The 12,399-nt window shown below is 46.2% G+C and overlaps 5 protein-coding genes across 5 annotated transcripts; 4 read left to right on the top strand and 1 right to left on the bottom strand.

Moving 5' to 3' along the window:
• The first annotated feature begins 74 nt into the window (after positions 1–74).
• PICMEDRAFT_14924 (hypothetical protein) lies at positions 75–6,691 on the top strand. The gene is made up of 2 exons (XM_019160599.1): positions 75–164; positions 5,328–6,691. Exons 1-2 carry the CDS (start codon positions 146–148, stop codon positions 6,536–6,538), a joined length of 1,230 nt encoding a protein of 409 aa, XP_019020592.1. The 5' UTR covers positions 75–145; the 3' UTR covers positions 6,539–6,691.
• Positions 6,692–7,024: 333 nt separating this feature from the next.
• PICMEDRAFT_9940 (hypothetical protein) lies at positions 7,025–7,342 on the top strand (the record flags this gene model as incomplete). Its single annotated transcript, XM_019165151.1, has 1 exon — positions 7,025–7,342. One exon carries the CDS (start codon positions 7,025–7,027, stop codon positions 7,340–7,342), a length of 318 nt encoding a protein of 105 aa, XP_019020591.1.
• A 651-nt stretch (positions 7,343–7,993) lies between these two features.
• On the top strand, positions 7,994–9,607 carry PICMEDRAFT_71020 (hypothetical protein; the record flags this gene model as incomplete). Its single annotated transcript, XM_019163804.1, has 1 exon — positions 7,994–9,607. One exon carries the CDS (start codon positions 7,994–7,996, stop codon positions 9,605–9,607), a length of 1,614 nt encoding a protein of 537 aa, XP_019020590.1.
• A 406-nt stretch (positions 9,608–10,013) lies between these two features.
• On the top strand, positions 10,014–11,538 carry PICMEDRAFT_14922 (hypothetical protein). Its single transcript, XM_019160598.1, has one exon. The coding sequence runs from the start codon at positions 10,045–10,047 to the stop codon at positions 11,260–11,262; it is 1,218 nt and encodes a 405-aa protein (XP_019020589.1). The 5' UTR covers positions 10,014–10,044; the 3' UTR covers positions 11,263–11,538.
• On the bottom strand, positions 11,357–12,292 carry PICMEDRAFT_71018 (hypothetical protein; the record flags this gene model as incomplete). The annotated part of the gene is made up of 1 exon (XM_019163803.1): positions 11,357–12,292. One exon carries the CDS (start codon positions 12,290–12,292, stop codon positions 11,357–11,359), a length of 936 nt encoding a protein of 311 aa, XP_019020588.1.
• Positions 12,293–12,399: the final 107 nt, after the last annotated feature.

Here is a 12,399-nt window from a genome sequence, read left to right as displayed (position 1 = left end):
AGGCTCGCTGGCCTTAGCCGTTATAAAAAATATACGATAACACTATATTTACCTCTACGTCTCCTATCCCGGATGTCTGCCTTCGACTTCGGCGCCGCCGGAACTGTCTCTTTCTTTCTGTCTCCAACCCTGCCCTAAGCGCAAGATGACGCCGCCTGCAGCTGCGAAAAAGGACGTCGTTGTTCGGAGAAGACACTCCTCCGTCGGGAAGATTGACCTCGGGGATAACAGTGTGCATGGGATCCACTCTGGAAGAACAAACAAGGACATCACTGCGGCCGAGGCAGAGCAGAAGAGACACCTCAACGAGGTCACCAGCGACATCAACGACACGGTTGTGTTCCAGAAGCTGTACTACTCGGTGAAGATCCTATGCTACAGGTACATCTGGTTGGTTCCGCTGGCCATCATGTTTTCCATGAACCTCGTCTACTTCCTGTCCAACAACTACACCCCGTCGAACCCGCTCCACCGCTTCCTATGTCTCTCGTACCAGATACCGGGCACACACGACCCGGTCAAGTACGATAAGGGTTGGAGGGACTTCTGCTTTGTCGGATACATGATGATCTTTTTCACGTTCCTACGGGAGTTCATGATGCAGGTCGCCTTGAGACCATTGGCGCGATACTTTGGCTTGCAGAGCAAGTCGAAGATCTCCAGGTTCACCGAGCAAACCTACGCCGTCTTCTACTACGGAATAACAAGCCCGTTGGGCTTGTACATCATGAAAAACTCGCCCATGTGGTTTTTCAAAACCTCGGAATTCTACAGACTCTACCCCCACAGGGAGCACGAGTGGCTCTTCAAGTTCTACTACCTCTTCCAGGCGGGCTTCTGGTCCCAGCAGGCCGTCGTGCTCCTGTTGCAGTTGGAGAAGCCCAGAAAAGACTTCAAGGAGTTGGTCTACCACCACGTCGTCACCATCCTATTGATCAGCTTGTCCTACATGTTCAACTACACGTGGATGGGGTTGGCCATCTACATCACCATGGACGTTTCGGACTTCTTCCTCGGAATGTCGAAAACCTTGAACTACGTCAACTCCCCTATTGAGGTGCCATTCTTCGCGTTTTTCATGGTTATCTGGATCTATACCAGACACTGGTTGAACTTGAAGATCCTCTGGTCTGTCATCTTCGAATATTTGCATATCGGCCCGAGCGTCCTAGACTTTAAAACACAGCAATACAAGTGCTGGATTTCCCAGCCGATGGTCTTTACTTTGATTTTGGCATTGCAACTCGTCAACGCGTACTGGCTCTTTTTGATTTTGAGGATCATGATCAGGGCTCTTTTCTACAACATTAAAAAGGACGAGCGGTCTGATTCCGAAAGTGAAGGACAAGGACAAGGGGAAGAATAACAACAACAGCAATCAAAAAATAATAATATTAAACAATAAATACTAGCCACAAGAATAATAACAATACTAATCATAATAATAATAATAATAATAATAATAATAATAATAATAATAATAATAATAATAATAATAATAATAATAATAATGATAGTAGTATTAATCTTGATGTTGATACTGATAATAATGATAATAATGATAAGCCACGTTTTTTTGTAGTACAGAAGTAGATTATTTATTGAATCAGTGTTTGTGCTTTTTTTATGTACAGAGTCTCTATATAACTATAATTAACATCTGATCAAAGATAGACTAAGTTAATCAGATCAGTTTTCGTCCTCAATCTTGTCGATCAAGCCAAAATTCTCATTCGGTTCCATACCTAGAGTTTTCTTGTATTCGGCAACTTTCTGTAATCTTCTCTGTAAACCGGTTTCACCAGCCTTACCAAGAACACCACAGATCAAGTTAGTGGTTCTTCCGGAGCTCGAGTTTGCAGGAATAGGGTATACAACCAAGCTTGGATCGACATTGGAGTCAACTATACCAATGGTTGGGATTCTGGCCTGGTTAGCCTCCTTGATAGCAACAGAGGCAGATTCCGGGTTCAAAATGACAATCAAATCGGGTTTGATTACCTGGTTAGTTTCGTCTGAGTTTAACTCTCTGTTGGTCTTGAAATCCTGCATGTCCACCTCATGTCTGGGCTTTGGGTTCTCAAGCGAGTTTGTAATTGCACCAGGAATCCATTTACGTGCCACATAGTAACCGTTACAGCGCTTGGCGGCTTCCTTGATAGCACGTAATTGTCCAACTTGCAAACCAAGGAATAACACAATACCACCGTTCTCAACGACTCCTTGAACAACCTTACATGCATTTTTCAAATAGGATGTGGTTTTCTCCAAATCAATGATGTGCAGGCCTTTGTATTTCCCGTAAACAAATGGCTGAAAGTTCTGGTTGAAGAGTTGGGTGGAACGACCGAGATGTGCACCTGATGCCATTAATTTTTCAACTGTAACTTGGTTGACCTTCGGAGGGTTGGTGATCAGAGTGTGGGGTTGGTACACTTTCACTATTCTCGATCCTAAGCCACCCATCACAGAGGCATGATGTCTCTGTCTGATTGTCAATTCTGCTGGGGTGTATGGAGAGGTGCTGTCTGATGGAACCAAGTTTGGGAATCTGGCAAGTAAAGAAGAAGAAGATGAGAATTGTTTCTTCAATTTGTCTCTGTTACCATACAGACTGAGCAATTTTTGAAATCTCGAATTAAGAATGTTTTCTCTCTCCAATGTTGGACTAGGTGCTGAATTCACTATTTCATCGAGTTGGGCCTCGGACATCTCAGCCAATTGTTCAAGTGGTCCGTCATATGGTGTATTATGTGCATTCAAAAGTTTGAAATGTGGACTGGTTGTTTCCGTAATCTTCACTGCCTCCGCATTTTTGCTTTCGCTTGAGGCTGGCACCTCTTCCGGTTGCACTGCTGCTGTTGTTGATTCGGCTTTAGTGGAGTTGAATCTGTAAGCAGATTTTTGCAAGAGTCGAAAGTTTCCCCGACGAAGAGGGTAAAGCGTCGACATAACTATTCCCTGTTGTGCTGATTTTTGGTACTTGCGCTTTTCCAACACTTCCGCTGATCTGCTTCCTAGCCTTTTCGTTGCTCTAACAGCTATGTTTCCTGCTCATGTAACTAAAGGTCGACTTTCATCGAGAACTTATTTGCACTCGCCAGATGGCAGCGCTTAATTTTCCCCCATAGTCGCTGAAAAAAAATGTTTCGGAATAGTTTTTCTCCCGTGCACCAGTGAAAATTCGGTGATCCATGTCTAACCGTTTCAGGTTGATGAAGACAATAGAAGGAGACCTCGGAGGGGCAAGGAAGTTTTACCAACTACTCGAGACAGGTTAAACAGTGTCCGCAATCAAGCGTAACACACTTTACGATACAAAATGCTCTTGTTGTGCAGAAGGCCTAGCTCAAAATGGTTGACGCGCAGTTTTACGGTTCCTAGAAGGCCGTATTCGACACCGAAGAAACAAACCGGTGCTAAGACGGAGTTGAAAATCACAGAAGAGTCTGACTTTGCGTTCAGAAAAACTCAGATTTCCGAGCTCGGATTTGCTGAACAAGACCGGCTCTACTACCCCACGCTCGGAGAGTGTCTCTGCGAATTGACGAATGGGGTAGACTCGTTCACGAAAATGAGAGTACCAGAATTCAGGAGCAAGTATTCGCAAGTGGTGACGCCCGAGAACATTGCTGAGTTTGCTGATGGTCCATTGTACGTCCTAGCTGGAAAGGTCAAGAGCATTCGGAGAGCAGGAAAGGGCTCCATCTTTGTGGACGTGGTGCAAGACTACACAAAGGTGCAATTTATTGTTCACCACAAGGTGATGGGTCTGGAGAAAGACGAGTTTCTGCGGCTGCATGGAGGGTTCCGACCAGGGGACCAGGTACTTGGCATCGGGCGTGTTGGAGTGACAAAGGTGGGTGAGTTATCGTTGAAGCTTACCAAGCCGTTGAAGCTTGCGTCGCCGGCGCTCCACCCACTCCCGCCAAAGCTCAACGACACGGGAAAGATCAACCACAACCGAGTCGTCGACTACTTGGTGAACCAAGAGTCGAAGGATGTCATTCTCTTGCGGTGCCGGGTCATCCAGCTTGTGCGGAACTTTCTCGAGGAGCGGGGGTTTCTGAGCATGGAGACCCCGATCCTCTGCAGCGGAAACAGTGGGGCGAACGCCAGGCCGTTTGAGACGTCCTCGCAGCACCTCGACGTTGGCGAAGCGGGCAATTCGACCCTCAACTTGCGGGTTGCGCCCGAGTTGTGGCTCAAGAAGCTAGTCATTGCCGGGTTCGACAAGATCTACGAGATCGGGAAGTCGTTCCGTAACGAGGGTCTGGACTCGACCCACAACCCTGAGTTCACAACCTGTGAGTTCTACCAGACGTTCATCGGGCTCGAGGAGCTGATGCAGCTGAGCGAGAACATGGTGCACGCAATACTCCGTTCGGTGCTTGCCGATTCCCGGTTTGTTGGCTTCCACACCAACTGCCAGGAGCTGACGGATCGCCTTGAGGCAAACGGCGGACGGTTTCGCCGCATCGAGTTTCTAGGAGAGCTTGAGCGCCAGACAGGCGTCAAACTAAACCCAGACTCTCTCCACCGTGATGGTCTCGAGGAGTACTTCCGCGAGGTATGCCGCCGAACGGACGCAGCCGTGCCTGGGGACCTCCCGAACTGCTCCGCGGCAGAGCTCGTCAACAGACTTTCTGAGACTTATGTGGAACCTGTCTGTGCAAGCGGCGACGCGGCTGGAACACCAACGTTTATCTACAACATCCCCGAGGTGGTGTCCCCGCTCTCCAAGGCTGACAGCCGCGGCGTGAGCCGGCGGTTCGAGATGTACATCGACGGACGGGAGTACATGAATGCATACGAGGAAGAGAACAACCCGTTCAAGCAGCGGCACAAGTTCGAGCAGCAGACGCAGAACCGGGAGCTGCATGGCGACGGCGAGAGCCTGGTGCCGGACCACCGCTTCGTGGAGGCGATGGAGTGGGCGATGCCGCCTACCGGCGGCTGGGGGCTGGGGATCGACCGCCTTGTGATGAAGCTCAGCAGCAGCAGACGCATCGAGAACGTGCTCCCCTTTGGCAAGCTCAACGACGTGGTGAAGCAATGACGGGCTTGACCGCTCTTGTATATAGTTATGTCTCGCATATAGCTGCAATAGGGACCAACGAGTCGCCAGCAGAGAGAAAATTCAGAGCGGACGACAAACGGGCGAGCTCGAGGCCGCAAGACGCGTGGCTGTGTCCGGAGTTAACTATTTTCGTCTTGTGCTGAATTGCATATGGCCCTTTTCTTCTTCATTCTCTTGTGGGAAAGACCTCTGTTCTCGATCTCTGCTGTCTCAAATCGCAAAATGACACTGCCCCCCGCCTCTCCTGCGAAGAAGAATGCCGTCGTTCGGAGAAGACACTCCTCCGTCGGGAAGATTGACGTTGGGGATAACAGCGTGCATGGGATCCACTCTGGAAGAACAAACAAGGACATCACTGCGGCCGAGGCAGAGCAGAAGAGACACCTCAACGAGGTCACCAGCGACATCAACGACACGGTTGTGTTCCAGAAGCTGTACTACTCGGTGAAGATCCTATGCTACAGGTACATCTGGTTGGTTCCGCTGGCCATCATGTTTTCCATGAACCTCGTCTACTTCCTGTCCAACAACTACACCCCGTCGAACCCGCTCCATCGCTTCCTATGTCTCTCGTACCAGATACCGGGCACACACGACCCGGTCAAGTACGATAAGGGCTGGATGGACTTCTGCTTTGTCGGATACATGATGATCTTTTTCACGTTCCTACGGGAGTTCATGATGCAGGTCGTTTTGAGGCCGTTGGCGCAATACTTTGGCTTGCAGAGCAAGTCGAAGATCTCCAGGTTCACCGAGCAAACCTACGCCGTCTTCTACTACGGAATAACAAGCCCGTTGGGCTTGTACATCATGAAAAACTCGCCCATGTGGTTTTTCAAAACCTCGGAATTCTACAGACTCTACCCCCACAGGCAGCACGAGTGGCTCTTCAAGTTCTACTACCTCTTCCAGGCGGGCTTCTGGTCCCAGCAGGCCGTCGTGCTCCTGTTGCAGTTGGAGAAGCCCAGAAAAGACTTCAAGGAGTTGGTCTACCACCACATCGTCACCGTGCTGTTGATCAGCTTGTCCTACATGTTCAACTACACGTGGATGGGGTTGGCCATCTACATCACCATGGACGTTTCGGACTTCTTCCTCGGCTTGTCAAAAACCCTAAACTACATCAACTCCCCGGTGGAAATGCCCTTCCTCGCCCTTTTCGTCGTCGTCTGGGTCTACACCAGGCACTGGTTGAACTTGAAGATCCTCTGGTCTGTCATCTTCGAGTACTTGCAAATCGGCCCAAGCGTCCTAGACTTCAAAACACAGCAATACAAGTGCATCATCTCCCAGCCGATGGTCTTCACCTTGATTATGGCCTTGCAACTCGTCAACATGTACTGGCTCTTTTTGATCTGCAGGATCATGGTCAGAGTTCTTTTCTACAATATCAAGAAAGACGAGCGCTCGGATTCTGAAAGCGACCAAGACCAAGAACAGCCGCAGCCACACCACTAGTAACCCACGCCTAGCGGTCCACGTATATAATTAGATTTGTGTATTAAACCTCTGTTTCCTCCCTTCCCCTTAGGGTGCCTGTACCCTGACCCTGGGCCTGACCCCACGCTTGCCCCTGTATACACTAACATACCTACCCTATAGTGACAATGGACCCACCACCAACCCGCAAAGGCGGCAGGCACTGCCGCCGCCGGGCGCCCTCGGCCCGAGCACAATAGGGCGACCCACCGGCCGCGGCTGGCGCCAGCCGGCCCACGGCCGGGCCAAGCACGCCAGAACCCTCGACGATCTGGCCCTCGCCGCCAGCCAGGACCCTCGCAATCGCGCGCCGGCGGCCGGGTGCCGCCGCAAAACGGGGCAAGCGTCCGTCCCGAAGGGGGAACTTACCACAACGGGAAAAGAGATTGTGCGTTGCCCTTTCGCGGGGCTGCTCAGCGGGCTGCGGGTTGCGAATTGCTGAGTTCGGTGGTGGAGCTAGCTGGAATGGGAGCTAGCTGTGGGTGGCTCTGGCTGTGGGTGGCTCTGGCTCTGAGCTGGAGCGTTGGTGGAGCTGGAGTTGTCCATTTTCCTCTCATGCTCAGTTGGTTTTGGCTGTCTTCTTCTTCCCCTCTCTGTGGCTCTGGGTGTGTGTTGCCTCTGGTTTCTCCTTGTTTGGCTAGATCAGAAGACAGGACAGCAGGACAGTCTCCTTCGTCAACTCTCAGCGGTCAATCGCCAGTACCTCGTCCCGCTCCATACCCCCTACCCCTACCTCCTTTCACTCACTTATCTACTCTCAGGCTCGACCAACCAGACTCTTAGGCTCGTTCGTTTGCTGCGGTTACTCCCATATACATATACGCATACATATTCACTTATATATTCCATATCTATATCGGATTGGCGCTGCGTCGGTTTTGGAATTGGCACGACTCCTAAGGACCCAGACTCTTGAGGTACTCACCATCCGAAGGACAGCCTTATTGGAAAGGAAAAGGAAGAAAAAATCGCAAGACACCTCCCCCTTTCTGTCAAGAATAGAAAAATAAAAAAAGGCAGACAGCTACATCGGACGCTTGGCCTTTTCTTTTCTCCATATCGGAACGGCACTGCCCTACGGTTATCTCTTCTCGTTTTCACACATTTTGTTTTGCTTCTTCTCCCATCCCTCCAGTCCCACCTCCTCACTCTCTGATCTGAAGTGAAGAAAGAAAAAGTTCAAAGCGAAAACCAAAAAGCTAAAAGCAGCACAGCTCAAGGCTAAAGGCTACCCCCGCTCTACCAGTCCTTCCACCTCCACCTCCACCTCAAACCCCAACTCCAGCCCACTCGTTTTCATCTTCCCATCCACCCTTTTTCTATATCACCACCATCGTTACTACACCATTGCCACCTCCCCTTCATTTGATCCCCCAGAATCAACACATACTCCTTTCCTAAACTATGACTACGTCCAAAAACTACGGTAGTGAGATGGTCAGAATGGTCGAAAATAGAAACCACCACCTAACAATCTTGGAATATAGAAACGACATCCACAATCATCTTGTCCAACTCGATTTCGAGCTCGAAGAAAGCCTACAGATCAAGCCTCTCCAAGACCAGGTAAAAATCTTGAGAAGCTCTATTCTCAACTCCTTGCTAGATGTTTGTTTCAGACTCAATTGGTCCTCCTCAACTTTCTCCTTGGCTGCCCATCTTTTCGACACCTACACAAGTAAGGTCAACATAGAAATCATTAATTGTAGGCTGATTGGTTTTTGTTGTCTTTGGATCTCCTCCAAGTACAATGAAAACAAACCAAAGGGTAACATTTTGAATGCCTTGATTAAAAGATCCGGATACGAGCAATCTGCCAAACCAACTTTCCTAAATATCGAATTCGACATTTTGAAAGTCATCAATTGGGATCTCTCCTATCCAACTCCAGAGTTATTCTTAGACCTATTCTTGAATACGGGTGAACCGAACAATCTGGAAAGAAGATTAGGCTCGATGTTTTTGTGCGAATTATCTCTATTCAACTTGAATATTGTCTCTCACTATTCTTCGAGCTCAATTGCTGCCTCCTCAATCATGATTACTAATTTTGCAATGTTGAACTTGAGACACAAGCATATTCGTCAGCATAGATTTGATGAATTGGAAAGTTTGATTTTGAATCAAGTTGTTAAGATGGAACCTTCAATCAAGTTGAAGTATTTGGACAGCAGCATCATTTCTCATTCCAACAACAATATGGTCATTCATAATTTGATATACCTCTCTCAATGTTTTGTTAGACAAAAGGAAGAAGAGCAACAACAACTGGAAAAATTGAAACATATGGATTTGAACCCAAATCTTTATTACAATTCAAACGGTTACTTGTCTAACCCTAGTCTGACTGATAATAGGAACCTGTCCTGCTTACCAATTTCTCCAATGGCATCACCAACAAACTTACCTTTCAGTTTAAGTAACAGTGGTGTTACTGGCGGTAATAATTCCTACATGAGAACTTCCTATCACGAAAATGGTAAGAATGGCCACTCTCGTTCATATTCACAGTCAGACGATCATTACATGGATGATCCCGCTGATCAATTGACAAGTGCTTCAGGTAAGCGTTCAAGATCACACTCGTTGACCACTTTGAGAAATATCTTACCTACTCCCGGTACAACCCCAACAGCATCGTTTAACAGAATCAACAGCAACAGTTCTTCTTCCTCTTCAAGTGCAAGTAATAATAACACTACTGATACAACAAATATCGAACTAACACAGCATAATATGAAATTGATGAATAAAACTCCACAAATATTCACACCAGTACAATTAATACCTTCAGCGTTATTATATTCTCACCCCCACTCTCATTCACATTCCCATCTTTTCCATCCTCAACTGCACTCTTTATCTCATCCATATTCTCAAAGATATGATTTTAATAGGTTGGAATCTCCAGAAAACCTAGTTACCAAGCGTGTTAGACAAAAGTACCAAAGAACTTTACCTGTTTTAACACGTTCCAAAGCTAAAGGTTTCGCCTTTGATACTGCGGAAGACGATTTCAGTCAGAAGATGAAAAAGAGAAGATTGTGAATGGCACAAACCGTGTTACTTTTTACTAGATACTATAAACAATCATTTTTTAGACGTTACATTTTTATTTCACTTTCTTCTTCTTCTTCTTCTTCTTCTTTCATTCTTCGTTCACATTTTTACTTTCTTTATTTCTATCATTGTTTATTTTTCTTACTAACCACATTTTCTTCAGCTTTTATGTTTTTTTTCTCTATCTACGTAAACTTGCTTCTTTAGAGATGTCCTATTCTTGCACTTTATATAAGTATTTCCATATAATATTTGTATATAATGATTACAAGCAATATTTATTTTTTCTTCGCGACCACGTCCGGAAGTGGAAGAAAATGGAAAGTCCAGAGCATGATCTAAGTTTCTCTCTCCTACATGACAGATCGACCCATCTATTCATATCCACTAAAACAAATACTCTAACTTGCTGGTATGCCTCCAATATGATATTACAGCAGGTAAGATATTATGCGGCTGTATCAGCAGGGGCCTCCAAAGGATCCAAGAAACTTTTTGGCCGTCCCTCGAACAATCTTACTAGTGGGATTGTTGGTTTAGCCAATGTCGGTAAATCAACCTTTTTTCAAGCTATTACCAAGAGTACACTTGGCAATCCTGCTAATTACCCCTTTGCAACTATTGAGCCAGAGGAGGCCAGGGTGCTTGTGCCAAGTGTAGAATTGGACCGTCTAGCGGAGTTATATTCATCAAAGAAGAAAATACCTGCGATTTTGAAAATCTTTGACATTGCAGGACTTGTACGTGGCGCTTCGGACAATAAAGGTTTAGGAAACGCATTTTTAAACGACATCAGATCGGTTGACGGAATTTTTCAGATAGTTCGGGCGTTCAAAGACTCTGAAATTACACATATCGAAGGAAGCGTTGATCCTGTGCGTGATTTGACAATTGTCCAGGATGAGTTGATTCTAAAAGACATGGAGTTCATTGAAAATTCGATTGAAAAGCTAGAGGTGCAGTTGAAACATAAAGGAAATAAGCCCATGCATGAAATAACTTCCATGGAACAACAATTGGAGGCATTGAATGCTGCCTACGATTTGTTGATGGAGGGCCAAAAGGTGATAAACAAAAGTGACTGGAAAGACGACCACATTGACGCACTTAATGTACATAATTTACTCACTGCTAAGCCAAGTGTGATTCTAGTCAATGTTAATGAAGAAGATTTTCTCAACCAGAGGAACGAATTCTTGAAAGATATCCAGACGTGGGTGGATGAGTTCTCTCCAGGATCGCCAGTCATTCTATTTTCTGCAGACTTTGAAACGAAATTGAACGAGGAGCATCAAAGTAGCATGAAATACAATTCTACTTCAGCATTACCGGCGATTATCCAGGAGATGAGAAAGGTTTTAAACTTGATCAGTTTCTATACCTGTGGCGACATTGAAGCACGTCAATGGACCATCAGGCAGAACGCCACATGTCCGAAGGCTGCCGGTGTGATCCACACGGACTTTGAGAAAACGTTCATCAACGCTGAGTTGATCAAATTTGACGATGTCAAAGGGTTAGAGCCTCCTTTTGATGAAAAATTATTAAAGTCAAAGGGGAAAATTCAACGGGTTGGTAAGAACTACATAGTGGAAGATGGAGATATTTTACATTTTAAAGCCGCTGCAGCAAAGAAAAAATGATGTGTTTATACATACATGAGAATATTTAGATGATAGTAATACTTGTTTATAGATGAGAGAAGCCATTTTCTCTTTCACGCTAACGGCCTTCTCTTCATGCATCGTGCAAAGAATTATAATGCTCTCCCAATCCGAAGGCATGCTGGTAGTAAACTAATTTGAGCTCTGGGTTGGACCCAGCTTCGTTCATGTGTAATGCAGCTCTGCCACTCATCATCACTGATATAGGGGAGTCGAAAACTTTGGATATAGCAAGAATCTCCAGATCTCCGCCCCACATCGCAGTATTTTCGAGCTTGTTGACGTATTCATCAATGTTTTTTAAAGACATGGTTTCCTCATCAAAAAGAAAAGGTGTGAAATCGTCAGGATGTTCCTTGATGTAATCAGCTGCACTTTTACGCAACTGCTTAATACCGACGTCTGTACCTTGGCGAATCTTCAGCTGATCAGCAATCGAAGCAAATAAACAGTGCCCGTCGGGGGTAATATCGTATTGAACCACATGCTGTATATCACATAAGTCCTTTATGTTCTTTAACTCTATGCTTCGTAGATCCGGTTTCTGGCCTTGCTCTTCTCTAGCTTCTTTCTGTATTCGTTTCATCTCTGCTTCTCGTTGCGCCAACTTCTCCTTTCTTCTGTTTCTCTTCTTCTTCTGAGACCCACTTCCTTCTTCGGTGTTAATTTCTTTTTCTGTTATCTCACTCGCTTTCGGTTCACTTTCTTTGTTGCCAAGTTCCAACTGAGCTAATAATTTTTCAGGTGTCAATTCATCTTCATCATCATCACCTTCATCCTTAACGCCTTCATCAACTTGAATTCCTGCAATTTCGCCATGCAGTTCTTTTAGCTCCTGCTCGTGCTTTTGCGCTAGCTCGTCTTCCAACCCTTTGATCTGCTTGAGAATATTCTTACGCGTGTTTTTGTTTGCCTGTTTCTTCATTCCCGTTGTACGTCCGACCAGGTCTTTGACCTCCTTCTTATGCCTGGCTAGCATTACATCCTCCGTTTCAGCACCGCTGCTCATAATAGATCTAGATATCAGTAGCTGGCTATGGCGAGTAGGCTTTTTCTAGCAGGCTACCATCTATATGCCGACTTTCCCACTTCTGCCTATCACGGTGACAGCTTTAG

The sequence above is a fragment of the Pichia membranifaciens genome (assembly GCF_001661235.1).
Source record: "Pichia membranifaciens NRRL Y-2026 unplaced genomic scaffold PICMEscaffold_1, whole genome shotgun sequence".
NCBI lineage: Eukaryota > Fungi > Ascomycota > Pichiomycetes > Pichiales > Pichiaceae > Pichia > Pichia membranifaciens.
Note: the sequence above shows the minus strand (reverse complement) of the source record. Positions and strands in the feature narration are given on the sequence as shown.